Genomic DNA, 17,669 nt, shown 5'->3' on the forward strand with positions numbered 1-17,669 from the left:
CTATCTCAACAGACTCAATCAGTGATTTGTGAAAAGGGAATAGTTTTGTTTTTTCAAATCACAAAAATTGTCTCGATTCTTCGAAAATATCCTGAGATACAAGAATTAGTGAAATGGTTAAGTTGAGAATAAAAAAATTCTGTAGAGAGTTTTAAGATAAATGGGTTTTAAATGTGTAAAGTTTGGGATATTTACTCATTCATCTATAATTAAATTCTGTTTCATGACAAATGAGCTCACTGTTCATTTCCCATTAGAATAGAATGTGTCTGCGACCATAACACACAGTCACGCACAGACACATTGTTCACTCCCGCAACTTGTCACCTCAGACAATAGAAATAAAATGAAATGTTGTACTTCTGCAAAATATTTAAAAGAAATAGTGAGACGTGATGATCGGCCTTGATTCAAAGCGGTTTCGGACTTTAACTCTGCAGCTGGATAAATCACCATATAGGGGCACAAATCACAAAACGTTACATTCTCTCACGGATCAACAGCTATTTGCTTAAATGTGGCACCGACTTCTGTGCGTGAGAAACAAAACACAACCACCACGGCTGAACTGGGGAAAACCCAACCCACAAAGCGAGAGAGCACTTACACTGAAAGGAGGCAGAAATTCCCACCATGCGGTACGTTGATGTGAGGGGGCTAAATAATTTCCAGTCCCCCAGATTACGCGCACGGTGCCCGCGATGATCCGCCGGTGTCGTGTGGCCGAAAGCTGCGGAGTCCCGGGGCTGAGGCGGCGTACTTCCAGCGGCTCGAGAAAAGGTGGTTTCAAACTCCGACAAAAGAAGAAGGGCAGCTCACGACGAGGCTCGTGGTGAGTGTGAAGAGGGGAGAAGCCCGGAGTCTCGTCAAAAAGCGCAGGGGCTGAGGAGGAGGAGGAGGAGAGAGGAGAAAGAGATGGAGAGGAGAGGATGCGGCGGTGCGCAAAAGCCCCCTCTGGTTCGCTCTTTACGCGTCTTCGCTCTTTGCTCCGGAATCCTCCAAACGTCGAGTCGCTTCGGATCGTGTGGAAATCGCTTTTTTGGAAAAAGGTGAGAAACCAAGTCTCGCTCACACCCGCGGTGTTCAGGGGCTCCCAGGTTTCTGCTTCTCCGCTGGTGTGGGGAAGAGGAGTAGCGGCGCTCTGCCTCCAGTCGGCGGTGCGCAGCAGAGCCAGGTGGCGGTGGGCGGGACTGAAGCTGAGGAAGAGGAGGAGGAGGAGGTGGAGGAGGAGGAGGAGGCGAGTGGGCAGCAGCAGCAGCAGCATCTGTGTGTCCTAAAACAGGTTGGAAAAAAAGCAGGGTCAGGTCAAGTCGAAGTGTTTTCAACTGCGCCAGTGGCTTCCGAAGCTTTTTCACGCCAAGGGCTGTCAGGGAGATTACTCCCCAAGGTTCTTCTTTACCCAAGGGCGCCAGAGAATGTGAGTATAGTCAAACAGTAGCCTATGTTGCTCAGGAATTAATCAACACACTTTCAGGTCCATCCTGAAATCCTAAGATGCCCACATGTGCAGTTAAAGCGTCACTGCTTCTGTGGTGTTCTATGATGTTTTTGTTGTCAGCCCAAAAAAAAGGGAATTCAGAATTTTAAATTCAGATCAAATGAGGCTTAAGAAGTCGGACTCAGACCAGTTCAGTGGTCATCTGTCAGTTATACCTCTTTAACACTTAAAGTAGCCGGTACACACTCCTTTTCCGATAGAGCCCTTCCTGTTTAGTCCCCTGGTGTGTCTGTGTTTAAGGGTTAAGGGTAGTCTTTATTGTCCCAGAGGGGTACTTTGGTCTGCAAACAACACACAACCAAAGGACAACCCATCCACATCACAACAGTTCATTAAATATGCATTGGTTCGACGTCACAAAGGCACCGAAAGACGAAAGCGCTCTCATCTCGCTGTCTGGCCAAATTAGCGCGTTCGCCCGGGTGTCAAGTTTCCATCACCGCGGATCGGAGCCGGAGCCGATTTAAATCTGTTGACCCAGGAGTGAATCCATTTCTATTGCAGACAAAAGCCAGATGTTACTGGAGGTTAGTCGTTGTGTTCTTGATCAGTGGAAAAGGGGCTTCAGTCTTCTAACAACAAGTCGTCCAACCTGACAAAGAACAGATAGATAGCTTGTCTCTGACCCGTGTAGGAAGGTCTCCTGAAATAGCATCCATCTGTGTCGTGGTCACATTGTGCTCATTGTTATGATTTCAGTTAAGGTTAGGTTTGGTTATGGTTGTGTTATGTTTAGGCTCAAAAGTATTTAAGGTTTAGGAAAAGATTGCGGTTTGGGTTCAAATCACTGCTGCCCTAAGGTTAGAGGACGTTTATAGCCTTGGTTACAACAGACAGGCGGTTAAGGTGGAATGTTGAGGAATCCAAGAACCAATCAGAGCTATGGGTTTCAAATGGGAAACAAACAGAAGTGTTTGGTGTGAAACTCCCGTTGCCTGTGGATCCGTCCAAGTCTCATTTGACCACGACTTCGATATCCTGTTGAAAAACATACCTTCACTCCAGATGAGTAAGAAAACACTAGATCAAATTTCCATCTACACAAGAAGTTCGAAATGAAAATAATTGAAATATGAAAAAAGCCTTTTTTGCACTTTACCGATGTGGAAAAGTTGGTGCGTTGATTAAATGTATTCCAAAGAAAATGCAAAGGAAATAGGCTTAGTTACTAAATAATACATGACTTTAACATATGAAAGCATTAGATCATGTATACATGAAACAAACATAAACAGCCTATTCCCATTATTTATTCATGGTTTGTGTTTTAGGTTTGACTGGTGCTCTTCCAGTTGCACCATCTCACTGCACCCTGTTCTTCTGTAACAGTTTAACGGCACCGCTATGCACCAGCGAATGCCTATGTCCATGCGCCCAGGTTCTAAATATCATATACGAGTATAGTTTATGGAAACACACGTACCTTTTCTCTTGACAGTTTTCTGGAAATTGTGTTAAAAAATTGAACTACATTCGTATGGAAACTTGGCAACACAAAGTCCAACTTTGGAAAGAAGCCATTTGACTCGTCTTTCTCTGGCAGATGAAGCCTCCTGTTTGCCTCAGATACACATTTTGGCACAAATAAGAACCATAAAGTTGTTGTACGTTGTTGTACTGTATGCTGTCTTATATTTGCCCTGGGGCATAGTGACATAGAAAAGTCGTACTTGTCCTCATATATCACATTAAACCTGCTTGATAAGGGGTCTGTTTGTGGCCAGTATGGAAATGAGCAACCAACAATGATTTTAAGGTGTGAGTGCTTTGTTATAAAACCAACTTGAAAGAATTGGACCTTGTTCTCCATCAAAATTGAATGGATTTTCTTTGTTTAGTTTTGTTTATTTTTAGTTGGGATCCTGTGGCGTGTCCTCGTGCTCCTCAGACTCTACTTTGAGAACCACTTGCACAGACAGCAGCTGAGTGTCGTGGACAGGAACCAGCCAGTGGAGAGCTCGAGGAGCCGGTTGGCTGTTGTGTGTGTGCGGGTGTGTGTGCAAAAAGAGAAGTAGGTCTGCGTGAAGCATGTCTGCACTTACACAAACACACAAACTGTATCTGTATCTTCCCCTCAGCTGAGTAAGGCACAGGCAGGCTGGCCTGCAGTAACCTTAGGCAAACGCTTTCCCCCGGACCATCTGGAAGTCATCTCGCCTGCAGAGCCAGTGAAAAGCACAGAGCAGGAGCTGCGTTCACAACCCGGTGATAACAACTGGTCCACTTGAACTGCATGGACGAGCAAGTCACGCACCGCAGCCTTGTTCATAACATCTCATGAAACATTCACGCTCTATTCTGCGCCACTCTTTTCTATTATCTTCTATTCTGCAGTGCACAGGTACATGTGGTTTTGCCTGTTGACTGAAACTAATTTACAAAAAGATGATGTTGGGGCTGGCGCCAATTACTGACCTTCAGGGAATTGCAACACATTCCTCAGTGAACCTTCAACAGTCAGCCTCGACGGGCCAATTTCTGAAAATTAATACAATCTCATCCGATGGGTTTTTTTACTGGCAAAAATTATTCAGTTTTTCAATGTCCCTAGTTCAGCAAATGGAGCATCATCAAAACTAAAGTAGAGGTGTGTACTTCTGTCTGTCATTTAGATGTATATGTAAAACACTCTGTGGTTTGTTACTGAACCAACGTGGAGCTCATTGTTCCCTCAGTGCGATCTCTGTGGGGAGAAGATGATGCCATTAATGGCAATTGTTTGCAACTGTGCCATTGTGCATTTCTCTTTCAGTTTGTCTCTCTCTCTCCCCCCCCTCTCATCCCTCCCTGGTCGTCTGGAGTGCTTCTGCTTAGGGTTTGCATCGTGCTCTCGAACAGACTCTGGATAGATACAGTGGCTGGCTCTTTCATAAGCAGAGAGCTGGGACGCTGCACTTCCATGATCCGTCCTGGATGCTTTTCTCTCACGCTGACGGTGAGCTACGCAGGATGTGCGAGCGTAGCATCTCCTACCCTCTCTCAGATGAAATGAAAGGAGTTTGTGGGGAGTGCGTGTCTGAGAAATCAGCGGCCTTTCAAGGGGTCAAAGGGTCACGGGGGGGGTGCAGAGGTAACATGCCCACTCCAACCAGACGGTCAGAGAAACCAGCAGGGCCCGTGTGGATGCCGTCACTCCTCGCCTATTTGCGTCCTCTGGTTTTGTTCCCGGAGAACTGGTTCTTTCATGACAATCACAGCGAAACATCTTGACGGCCGGAGGCACAAGGATAGGCGTTGAGGAAACCTGCAAGGGAAAAGAGAATAGGGCAATGATCCGCATATGTGTGTGTGTGTGTGTGTGTGTGAGTGTGTGTGTCCTGTGATAACGGCGCGTGAGAGCAGGAAACACACAGTGCCTGTTTTTGCTGCAGGGGTTCCTGGAAGTCAGCCGCCCCAGTGTGATCGGCGACACACACACCGACACACACACAGACACACACACACACACACCGACACACACCGACACACACTCACACACACACACAGGATACCTCGCCTCTGAAAGGGAAAAACATGCTGGGTCTGATACATGTGCACACAGACAAGCAGACTTCCTGCATTTTCCCACCTACTGGGCGGCCACCTGTAGCAGTCTCACTCACTCACACTCACACTCACACACACACACACACACACACACACACACACACACACACACACACACACACAGACACACACACACACACACACACACACACACACACAAATATAAGTTTGGAGTTGACAGAAAACAAGTGCCAATCGAGCTCCTCTAATTATCTGCTACTGGATCAACATTGCCTGAGGCCAAACAGCCCATCAGCTTCATCAACACCACCGGTGACTAAAGCAACTGGATAAGAAGAGACACAACTGACAGTAGTGGGATGTAACAAAGTACATTCGCTTCACTACTGCACTCCAGTACACTTTTCATGAATCTGAACTTTACTTAAGTAGATTTATTGTCCGGTACGTTGGACTCTCCATCACATATTCCAGCCCAATTAGTGCGCACTGTGTAAATGTCGTGTTTTTCGGAGTGAAGGATAAAATTTCTCTGCAGATTCATTTGTGTGAAAAAGGGAAAATGGTCTGTCAGAGAATAACTTATGATAACTTTTAGAATTGTCCTAAATAAGTCGGAAGAGATTGAATATTTGCCAAATCTCTGATACATAAAAGTAGCATTGATGGAAAAAGGGGGGGGGGGGGGGCAGTCTGTCCATGGGAACAAAATAATGAATGACCCTTCGAGGTTTATTGTTTTGAACATTGAAAAAAGTCAGGGAATTTCATAACTACATTTATTATTTGACATATTTGGGTGAATTTGAACCTAAGACACACGGAACAATGGCTCGACTCCAGTAACAACATGCTACTGACACGCAGGGACATGCAATACTGGACAGATTCATATAAAGTCATCTATCACAAAATGAATATTTAAATACAACATGATACCCTCAATATTCTGCAGCTCGTGGATAAAGTCTAAAAAGTAATACATCAAGTTTGAATCAAACAACACTCTTCACGCACCTCAGAGATTGTGGGAGGCAGGAATAGAGACAGAGCTGCATGATGGGAGAGCAGCTGCAGTGCAGCATCTTCTGCAGGTACAGAGTCTGGAAAGGGATTTCTGTCACTCACTGGGGTATTATTGAATTCAACCCACCGTCTGGCTCGCAGCAAAGGAGAAGAACTAAGTGGGCGAAAACTGACATCCGCAGCTTCCTCCATGAAAATGTAAACGAGTCTCTCCCAGTTCCAGAGCAGACCACGGGGTACAGACCAGAACCAGACTGCGGTGATGTCTTATTATGTCACTGGAATATAACAGGACAGACTCCACGTCTAACGAGTAACTAATACCAGTGGAAAAGTAAGTGTAGAAATGTCCCCTCAGCATTTTCTCTGTGTACATCAAAACGGCGGATATATGTATAATCTTGTTGTTGCCTCTCTGCTCGAGCCTGGAGGGTATCCCACAATCCCTTGAGGCGCTGTACTTTTCCACACGCATTTGATGTGAACATGTGAAAAACACATCTCCTCTCGCAACCTGCGCCACCGCCTCTCTCTCTCTCTTCCCATCCCTTTCCTCCCTCTCTCCTCGCTCCTGAATTCCCTCTGGTTGTGGGAAGACAAAAGAATAAGTTGACAGACCAGAGGAAGACAGACACGTCGGTCTGACACAGAGCTTCTTTTTTTTTTCAAAGCGAGCACAACCTGTGAAAGTTGAGAGCCAGTTTTACATCAGGGATGATGGAGGGAACTCATTTGCCAAGCGGGTCTGTGTTTTAACAACTGGAAGTGTACTCAGTCAATGAGACCTTTACAACACATCTCAGGAGGGTTTTCAAATTGCGTGGGTAAATTAAGAAGCCAGATACACTTCCCGTATATGTTTGAGATTTTATACGCACGTCAACTGACGAAGGAAAAAAAACATTAACTGCTCCGACGCACAGTTCAGTCCAAAGTGAGCTCAGAGATTTGACCCCAAAGAAAAATACTGCACATAAAGCTACATCCATAACATCGTTTATTAAAATGCAATAACTGTGTTTCTCTTTACACAGAGGTTTTGCCCTTTGTAATTCCTACCTCCGTAGTTCCCTTTCGAGAGCTGTGCTAATCCCTTTGTTATAATGTCGCTCGATTGATGAATCGTCTTCTGAGCCTCTTGATGTTTGCAAAACAAATGTACAGTGGAGCTGAAGTGATAGAACTATACCCATCAGCTCAGAAAGTAATTAACCACCTAACATCATTCCTTTGTCTCGGGAAACAGAGGCATGTTCCTGGCGCAGTGTTTTCATCGACTCCAGAAACACCCTTTCACAGTTTATTCATGTCACACAAGGACATATAATGCCTTTAGATGTAGAAGCACCCTGATGAAAAAAATAATAAAGTATCTCATTATAATTTCACAGGTTCGTTGTTTTTATTTTACGGTGGAATTAATCACGCTACCTTTGTTTGGAGATGCTATAATCCTTTCTTTCTTTTTGATTCTGCCCATTGAGATGCCACCACAGGTTCAAACAGTAAACGCTCATATTAGTAGCACCCCCATTTCTGAGGTTTACTTCTGATTTCTCATGTGTGAATACTACATCATTAAAAAATGAATAAATGCATGAATAAGACAGAGTATTTTTTGTTGGGCCATTGGGTGCTCATTGAGCTTCAACTTCCTGTTAGCACAATCTTTTGGTAACTTTTGTTAAAGTGTGTATCATAATGTTTTGTTTTTTTACCCCATTATGACGTAATCAAAACCTGTACATAAGTGTGACTGTGGAGCTCATAGGTCTAATACAGGTGATGTTCATAGGCCTCTGCCCACGTCCTTTCATTATGGAATCAGTGAATAAAACCTTTCCAGAGCTCGATCATGCTCAATATACTCCCACATACACTCCTGCCCACCATCAGGCCGTCCTAAGATGCATTCAAAGACATGTACAAACTGATATATCTATCTCTAACATCTCTAGACATCCTCTGACTCTGGACTGAACCGGGTGCTTCCTGAATGAGGGTTTAGTCGTGGTTAATGTTAACAAGTCGCTAAAGAAGGTACAACATGGAAAATCTAAAGTAGAGACAACATGGCTCATTAGGTTGCTGGTTCAAACCCGGCTTGAAGGAGGATGCTTATATGAACACTGATAAGAAACTGAATCCCTCCATTTCTCACAGAACAAAGTGCTGCCCATAGACGCACTGTGTGAACGGGCGAATGGCAAACATCTGTAAAGCCCTTTGAGTTAAAAAGTGGTATATAAATACAAAAACTCCAACTAAATCAATATACATGAATATTAAGAGCTACTGTACAATAATGCCTGTATCCTCACGTGGTTCGGAAACACTTTGCTTATGAACGTATTTATAATGGCTGCCAAAGGTTGATGTGATTGGCAGCAGTAGTCCTGGTCCCATCCATCATCATCACCCACCTCGCTCTACCTCGCTGGCGGACCCGACTTCCCAACTTCCCCCGAATCATCGGCCAGATGGCCCGCTCCTATGCTCGCTCGCTCTACACACCTGATATGAAGCTATCCGTCATCTAATAACGACCGAGCTTTGGCGGTCCCCCAGCTGGGGCCTCTGCTGCGGCACTGGGCACTGGTGGGTAGCGGGGATGGGTGGCGGCGGGGGTGGTGGCGTGCAGCCTGACTGCCCCTCTGATGGATTAGTGCCAGGGTAGTATGGCTGGGGAGGGGGCTGGGGCTGCGGAGGGGTGTCACCTAATAGGATTCACGGTGATCCAGTGGACCATGGAACAGGTGGAGGCAGAGAGAGGGACATCGGGGAGAGAGGGAGGTGTGTGTGTGTGTGTGTGTGTCTGCGTGTGTGTGTAGTAGTAGCATGCAGCTCAAAGAGATGGAGAGGTGAGAAACGTATGGAGGAAGAAAGAGGTAGAAACACTCCAGAAGTGGAAGAAAGAAGAGACAAACCAGGGAAAGACAGGACAGGCCTCAACATGACAACATGAGTCATTTCAGCGCCGTCAGGAGACCGATGTCCATCTGGAGCGAGGCAGGAAGTGGTGTGACATTGTTACAGTCGGAGTCAGCAGATGAGGAAGCCGGTTGGTTAAACATCGGACTTCAACACGGGAGAGTTTCCTGTTTCCAACCATCAGTGTTTTTTCAAAGTATGACCCTAATTGTTTCATAATCCTAACCACATGTTTCTTATTGTAACCGTGATGGTGAAGGTCTCACAGCCTCGACGGGGAAAGTTGTTTTACCTAAACCTTGATGTTTTTCTTATCTGCTCAAGTGTCATCTTTCTATAAATAGTGTCATTCCACTGATGGAAGCATTAGTTCAGATTGTTTTACACATATCTTGTGGTTTGGTTTTGCAGGATCTGTTGACTCTGACATGGGAGACGTCTGCTGTTCGCTTCCCTTTTGCCTACCTACAGTAAATGCAGGGTTTATTTAACCAGGACAATGATCACTTCCTCACTGTGAACACTTTGTTTTTGTTGCTAAAAATAACAAAATCTAAACTATGGCTACGTCACGACCGAAATCTGTTTTATTCTGGCAATTTTCACAAAGATTAGGAAGAATCTTAACAAACCCTTATGTATGTGAAGGATATACCATCTCAAATCAATTCAATTATATTTGTAAAGCCCACGTTCACTAATCACAATTTGCCTCGGAGATGGTCATCCATCAAACCCGATGACCAAATGCTGTTGTGCCTATGAAGTACAGCCCCCCCCCCCCCCCCCCCCCAAACTGTGGCTTACCACCTGAGAACAGACTTTCATCATCTTGTAGTTTTTAAAGACATTCTCAAATTATTATAAAAAAAAGCTCTAATCTCTCTGTGAATTATAATTTATGTTATTTAATTTGAACTGTATTGCATTTTATTGTAATTTGATTGTTGCTTTAGACTTTTACGCTTTATAACTTCACTATGAAAATGATAATAATAAAGTATCTTTATAATATAATGTAAATACTGTTGGGGTGGCAGATTGGAGGATTGTTTCATAAAACAAAGCCCTGTATATGTTCAAATAAGTGAAACAAAATGCAGACATATCGAGAGTTTATGAGGAACACATCTGATTTTAATTATGACAACTATGTTAAAGCAAACAGTACAAATATTGAACCTACAGTGTAAATAAGGGATACAATTACCATTTCCTTACTAAGATGATCGCCCTACTAACCTTACTCTGTACTGAAGAAGTACAGACTGTAAATAATGAGTTTTTAAGCAGTTAGTTGAATACTTTGCTTGTTACAGTACCTTGCTGTTAGGGTGATTGACAAGAGAAAAATGCCTTAATGGCTTATGTTGAGCCTAATGTAGCAGTGTTTCCAACTCTACACATGCCAGTGCACAGCGAGGGAGGCTGGCAGCACGAATGTGAGATACACAAACACAGACTTTCACTCCATTCACAGACACACATTCACACTCTTGCTCACACACACACAGTCGCACACACAGTCGCACACACACACACACACTCACTCACTCACAGACCAGCGGTTCTCATTAGTGTAGTCAGTGTGCTCTAGGCAGGCAGGGCCCCTGCAGCAGTCCTCAGGAGTCAGAGGAGCCATTTGTCAGTGGAAAACAATTAGCGAGGAATGATCCGTTCCATTGGTTTTAATGAGTACAGCCAGGTCACTCCACTCGCAGCGGCAACACGCAAAGGTCGTGAAAGGCTGAGAGCGACGCGCGGCCGAGCAGCATTCACACCGAGACGCAGGAACACACACCCACACGCACGGGCCGCGCACACACCTTTGTTCACTTTCACCCCTCCATGCTGCTTTCCAATGTGAGATATGCACACACTCACACACCGGTGCAACCCCACGGAGCCAAATGGACACACTCTGCCACGTCACCCCACTCCCATCCATTTCTCATCCCTTTCACGCAGCCCCGCTCCTTCCACATCACCGCAGACATTGAAAAGTCATCATGCTAAGTGGGGACTTGTATTATATTAGCAGATTATTGTGCATATATGTGACCTTGTGCAGTGCCAGTGCCATAATAATATATGGACTGCACGCACCATGTTGTGTGGATGATTAGCGGCAAGATGGTAGCTATAGTTACATGGTACATATACCTTTATTTTGCAATTGAAAGGAGAATAATAGCATATGGAAACGGCACATTGTAATAGAATGAATGTTGTCGCTGATGATTCTGGATTCACTTCATTCAGATCTACGATTAAAGGTAAGTTCTCATGTTCGAATGCTCTGTTTACATAAATGGTTAATATCACTATCTCACACAGGCATCTTGAGGTAAACAAAACAAGTAGTTTTAATCCATTCGATTGAAACTCCTAATTGTGACAGAAAGGAATGAACCCAACACACAGATAATTAGGTGCTTAGTAAATATTTAATCTGTTTGTCTTCAGGTCAAGTGTGATTGACCAAACAACACAAGACTGGGTCAATATTAAGGTTAATTGTATTTGACCAGAGGCACATTAACCAAAACAGACATGGACTGAATGTTACAGGCCAATAACAGAACTGATATTGCCCGGTCTATGACAGGACAAAATAATACGTGTCTTTTTTTGTTGTGGTATTATTTGTAAAGGATAGGATGAGAACTGATATCCTTCAATATTCTGGTTCCAGGAACAATCAACTCAGTGGTGTGTCTGTTTGGACGGAGGAGGAGGGACTTGAGCTTTTCTAGGTATTCGTTTTGAATGCTTTCTAAGAGAAGGAGAAAATATATTAAATCTACCTACTTATTCCACAAATGTTTGTCGGTCCTCCACGAAATGAGCCAACAAACAAAAACAGCCTGAAAACTGATTGATTGATATGTTTTATATGTTATATATTTTCTATTACTCCATGTTTCTTTAACTACAACCAAACTGGCTGATGCTAAGACTTTGAACTGGCAAAAATATATATTTACCAATTTTATAAAGATAAATCATTTTACTGTTTGGGATTTAAAAAACCATACACAGAGAGATACACCAATGAAACACTTTTTAGATTTAAAGATGTATACTCTATATTGAGTGTTTTATGTCGAAATAAAACAACACATTGCCTGCACATGCACACAGAATAAATAAAAGAGCAGAGCTTGGAGATAAAACATGGAGATGAACAGAGTAACAAGCCTCTGTGCCCACGTCATTGTACAAATAGATGTAGACCTGTGTTTTGTTTAATGCTAGCATGTATTAATTTTACATGAGGTGCATTATTTAGCATTTAGCTTCCATACTAAATCCAGAATTGCTCTTAGTCAGTGACCTTCAACTCTGTCCACGCAAAACATGAAAGGACTGTTCTCTCTCCGATTTTCTTTTTTTCACCCACTCAATACAAACCACTCAACCCTGTCCCCCTCCTGCCCCTCTTACATCAACACACAGATCCACGTGTGGGTGTGTGTGTGTGTGTGTGTGTTCTCTCCCAAACGTCACAGGGGTGCATATTGATTAATATATTATCTTAACTGTCTCCATCTCCTCGGTGGTTTTAAACATGAGGTGTTGAAGAGTTCTGGACTCTCTCCGTGGGTGTGTAGCAGCTTCGGGGCTGAAGACGGAGACAGAGCAGCAGAGTGAGAGAAATGGAGACGACCGATGGAAACACACCAGGGTTCATATCGTGCTCACACAGGAAAGGGTTGTCCGACAGTATCACCACTTCACTGCCTTTAATGGGCACATTAAGCCGGCGACGGCCATTTAGCAAAGAGCCCACCTGGTAGAACTGCACCCCCCCCCCAGTGGAAAATACCTCATAATGGTTGGTGAGCGCTGTGACAAGTAAAATGGGATGATGGTGGTGGGAGTTGGGGTGTTTAAAAGGGGGGAGTCCCAGCTCAAATTTGAATTCATTGTTATTTATATAGTGATGTGAGGCCCAGCTTCATGTTGTTAATTTAAACATCTCATCTGGAGCTGAACAGCAGAGAGGCTGCAGTGATGCAGTCAAGAGGGAAACCCTGCAGTTTCTCTGTAGTTAAAGAAAATACGAATCTATAAAGAATTGATTTATTTATGGAATACATGTTAAAATCTGTGTAGACTGACTTCTTTAATGTGGCTTTCAGTTTGATTCGAGTTTGATTCCATTATTTTCATGTGCTTTTGAGCAATATTTTAATTTCACTTTTTTGTGTGTGCGTTTTATAAATTATTGAATTTCTTCATATCCAATTTCTATATACATTTATTTCGAGCTTGCTCAATACATAGGTCAAGTATTGTCTTACATAAATAAACTTGACAGTTGTTTTTGAAGGAAACATAATGTTCTCCTCCAGTTTTCAGTCACTATCTTTTCACTTCATTAACTGATTCATGTTGGTAGGAGATATGTGCAGTTTGCTTATCAGAGCTTATTGTGACAATTAATGTATCAAACTTCAGCTTTGCACCAATTTGTACATTTATTTGTGTATTTTCTTTTTCTTCCAAAACACATTATTTTAAACCAAACAAATCCTTTTTTTTATTCAAGTTGAAAATTAGGGGAATTAGAGCTTTTATGTTTTACATATTTCAACATATCCACTGGCAAGTTCAGAAGTGCCTCCTAAAGGGGAAGCATTTTAGATGTGTGAGGTGTTTTCCTAAATTCAAGTTTTAAGTTGCTTAACCATAAAATCGTCCTTTAACTAATAGGAATATATACTGTATATACAAACAAGCTAAATGACAATGTTCATTTTAGTCTAATATACTGTAATTTCCTGCTATTTAGTTTTTTATTTTAAAGGTTAAAACATCGAACGTCTCTAATTCCAAGAGGTCGTAAAAATAAATTTTAACCAGATCCAGTCTTGTGTGTAAAAAGTACATTGATGGCAGTTTGTCAAAAATTACATGAAAGTTGTAATCTTTAGTTTTTGTTGATTTTTTATTTCAATAGTTTTGATTTAATTGTTTTGTGTTACACTGACAGGTGATTTTAGTTTTTCAGTTTTCATATATATATATATGTATATATAACTGTTGCAGCTTTGAGCACAAGTTTGGACTCGATCTGAAGAATTTAATTGAAAAAGACATTTTGTTTGCATTCGAGGGTGGTGGGCTTTAGTGTCACTCTCTCTCTCCCTCCTTCTCCCTTTTTCCCTTTCTCTCCCTTTTTTCCGCTCACACGCTTGCAGAGTGCATCAGCGAATGAAAGGATGTGTCACGGCAATCAGAACAATGTAATTAGAAGTGTGAGAGAGGTGGAAAGTGCTTTACGGTGATAATGTGGCACGGTAATTAAGGGGAAATATCGTGACCCTCGCGCCCACGGCATTTTTAAAAAGAGTCATTTGAGCCCGAGATTACACAGTGATTGTCAAATCAATGGCAGAGAGAGAGCGGGGGGAGGAACGTGGAGAATGAACCTGTCTTCATGGGGAGCATCGGCGTCCAATATGTGTGTGACAGCATGTGGACTTACAGATGTGTGTGTAGATCTGTGGATCTATGTCCTTGCTCCAAATCGTATAGGATTTCCTGCAGGGCCTCAGAATAGTTGAGATTACAAACATATTAATATATTATACAAAATATGGGTGTTTTTTTTTGCAGGTATCACTCGATCGTCACACACAAATCCCATGTACTGTATAAACGGGTTGTATTATGGCACTCGCCAATATTTTGACACTGTCAAGCTGCCGTTGCAGAACAACCGCGACGAGGCGGGTTAGACAAAGGGGGAGAGGGGAAGAGAGTTAGACAAAGGGAACGAGGGAAAACAGAAGGAGAGAGATCTTGGTAATGACGCGCACTTCACAGTCAGATCCAACCTCCTTCCACCCACGCACCCCAGCGAGATAATTCCTCTCTAAATTGCAATCAAAGCTCAGAAAAACACTTGAGGAGTCCGATCCCTTTCAGCCATTAACTTGCCAGGTCCTGGGGTGCTGCTTTTTAAATATTACATTTCTTTGAATGCATTTTATGCATATTGTTTTTCCCCCCTCTCTCTTCATTATTCTCCCTTTGTCTTCATCTCTCAAGTAGCCCTGTTTGGGAATTATTAATATTCAAGATAAGTAACTGCTTTGACAAAAGAGTTGATTCACTTAATCACAACTTTTTTCTAGCTCTAACATGACCTGGCTCAACTGTGTTAGACAATCAGGACCATAATCAGGAGATGGCTTTCTTCTGCTTTCTGTCTTGCAATAAGAGAAATTATTTATTATAAGAAAACCCAATGGTATTGGAAGCACGTCCTTAAAGCAGTCACTACATCATTGTGTGCAACAGCAGGAAATCATATCCAATTAAACTGATTCGTTTTTGATAATGAATCATCGTCTATTATATTTTATATTTCAAAGCCCCGATTTAAGCGGTTGGAAAGACTTAACATCATATCGTCAATAAAGCACAGTCTGTCCAGAGAATTGAGCCGGTGTGTCTGAGATGAAGGTGCACTGAGCGGGTGATGTAATCTTTCCACCAGTGGTCAGATAAGAACTGAACAACAGTTCGGTGGCCTCAACATAACCAGCGGTAATCCAGGGTAATGTGACCTTGCGACCTGCCTGTAGGAACCAATGCAGGACCTGAAGGGGTCTGAACAGGCAAGAGAAGAAAGCTCCGTCCATGCTCCTGGTGTCAAGTGGCTCTATTTGTTGTAATTATGTGGTTATAAAGGGAAAGTCTAGAAAAGGGCTAATCAATCTGATTTAATTAAGTGCAGTCAGTCATTTGAAATGAGCAGAATAGAATTAATAAGCACACTATAAATTTGCATTTAAACTGATGTAATTATGCCAATTCAGTGGCCCCACAAGCACACTCATTTCATCAAAAGAGACGGGAAGAAACTGGTTCTCGCTTTTTTCTCGATGTGATTCTGAATATGCAGCACGAGGAAGTGGCTTAAATAATAAAGATGGAGTCTGATGGGGAGGATAGGTGTTAAAACACTCTGTTCCTCTTGAATCAGGATGCTTTGATGCTTAAGTAATAAGAATTATGCATCTAAACATTGACGTGTCTGTCAATACGCTAACGTCAGACCTGGAATAAATCATGTCCCCGAAGGGCGGAGCTGTTGAATCATTAAATTTGATGAACATCATTATTTTATGAGCAAAGCTTAATGATTTCCAAGTTTACCGATCACATCAAGATACATATTGTACACAATATAAATATGTATTATATTGAAAGTTTTTTCTAACATTTTTAATTTGCTAAAGTATTTCTCTTCATTCTGCACCAATAGCAAAGCTGCTATATATAGTTAAAGATACGATATGTAGCAATTCCTTATTAGAATGTTTAAACCTGACTGGACCTTGATTATATATATTTGTTGACTTGTGCGTTCAAATTATTCAAAATGTTCCCAACATCGTTCAAACCCAGAGATATCCACATTTTGAATTAAGGTAACAGGAATTTTCCTTTTGGCTTTTCACCTTTTAATTACCTCATATTCACTTTCCCCGGTAGCTTTGTCTGTTTCTGAGACTCAACTGAAACACCTCAATGTTCCCTATGTAATCTCAAATATAAAGATAACAGATTTATGGATAAAAATGCTACTACATGCAATGCAAACTGGTTTAATAAAGTGGAAGAATACATAACAAATCTTTGTCTGGGAGACGTCCAGCAACTCCACCAAGCATTAGTAAGTGGAGGAGACACTGGATCATTTCAGGTCTGTGAAGCTCAGACGGTGCTGAGGAGTTTGGGAAGAGGAGGATCGGTGACTGACTCGCTGCATGGAGAACTGGTCTACTGACTGACTGACTGACTGACTGACTGACTGACTGACTGACTGACTGACTGACTGACTGACTGACAAGGTGACTGACAAGGTGACTGTTTATGTGTTGGGTCTTGCATGGCTGATTCTCTGAGATGCACTGAAGCGTTTCCTATCGGAGAGAGAGAGAGAGAGAGAGAGAGAGAGAGAGAGAGAGAGAGAGAGAGAGAGAGAGAGAGAGAGAGCTGCAGCAGCTGAAGAAAACTTCCTTGACTTTCCGTTTGACCTGTTTTTGGTGGAATATGCCCAATGCAGAAAATACCTGGAAACTCTCAGTTACAGAAGATAAACAGACCCTTTGGAGGAGTCCAGGAGAATAATATATTCCAAAAGGCTTCACATTCCAGTCCAGTTATTTAAACAGATCGAAATTCTGTTGCGTTAATCGAATTTCTCACTTTGCAACTTTGCCTTGATTTTGAACTGTGTAAAGCATGTCCAACATGATTTCACAGGCCACACAGAGGAACGATGATCTCCTGCCATGGGAAACAAATGACCCACCTTCCACAGCACTTTGTCCTATTTACATTTCAAATCCTGCCTGAGCAGCTCCACCCCTCCCTCTGAAGACCACGTGGGCACGACGCAGGCCCGGGTCTAAACAGATACCATCGCAAACAAACATCTCAACATCTGTCTTTTAACTGGGAGCAGCTGAAAAGGGAGGATTTTACCAACAGAAAGTGTGTGTCAGTACAAATGTGTGTGTGTGTGTGTGTGTGTGTGTGAGAGATAGAGATTTGTTATTGAAAGAGAGAGGAGGGACTGTCGTTGAAAAGATGCCTACGAGGATTTACTGTATCTTACACATCTCTGCCCCCCCCTCTTTGATATCAGAACGCCGCCTCACACTCGCCAAGATTTCCCAGGCGT

At 42.7% G+C, this 17,669-nt stretch overlaps 1 protein-coding gene across 1 annotated transcript in view; it reads right to left on the reverse strand.

Annotated features, from left to right (window-relative positions):
* runx1t1 (RUNX1 partner transcriptional co-repressor 1) overlaps positions 1-10,604 on the reverse strand; it is a 58,715-nt gene extending 48,111 nt beyond the window's left edge. Inside the window, exons 1-5 of the mRNA XM_053447468.1 lie at positions 10,521-10,604; positions 8,579-8,731; positions 4,588-4,742; positions 1,075-1,196; positions 686-882 (exon numbers count right to left, since the gene is read on the reverse strand). Of these exons, the coding sequence (XP_053303443.1) occupies positions 686-882; positions 1,075-1,196; positions 4,588-4,742; positions 8,579-8,731; positions 10,521-10,604 (711 nt within the window). The remainder of the gene's footprint in view (positions 1-685; positions 883-1,074; positions 1,197-4,587; positions 4,743-8,578; positions 8,732-10,520) is intronic.
* Positions 10,605-17,669: the final 7,065 nt, after the last annotated feature.

Source organism: Pleuronectes platessa, chromosome 18 (genome assembly GCF_947347685.1).
Source record: "Pleuronectes platessa chromosome 18, fPlePla1.1, whole genome shotgun sequence".
Lineage (NCBI taxonomy): Eukaryota > Metazoa > Chordata > Actinopteri > Pleuronectiformes > Pleuronectidae > Pleuronectes > Pleuronectes platessa.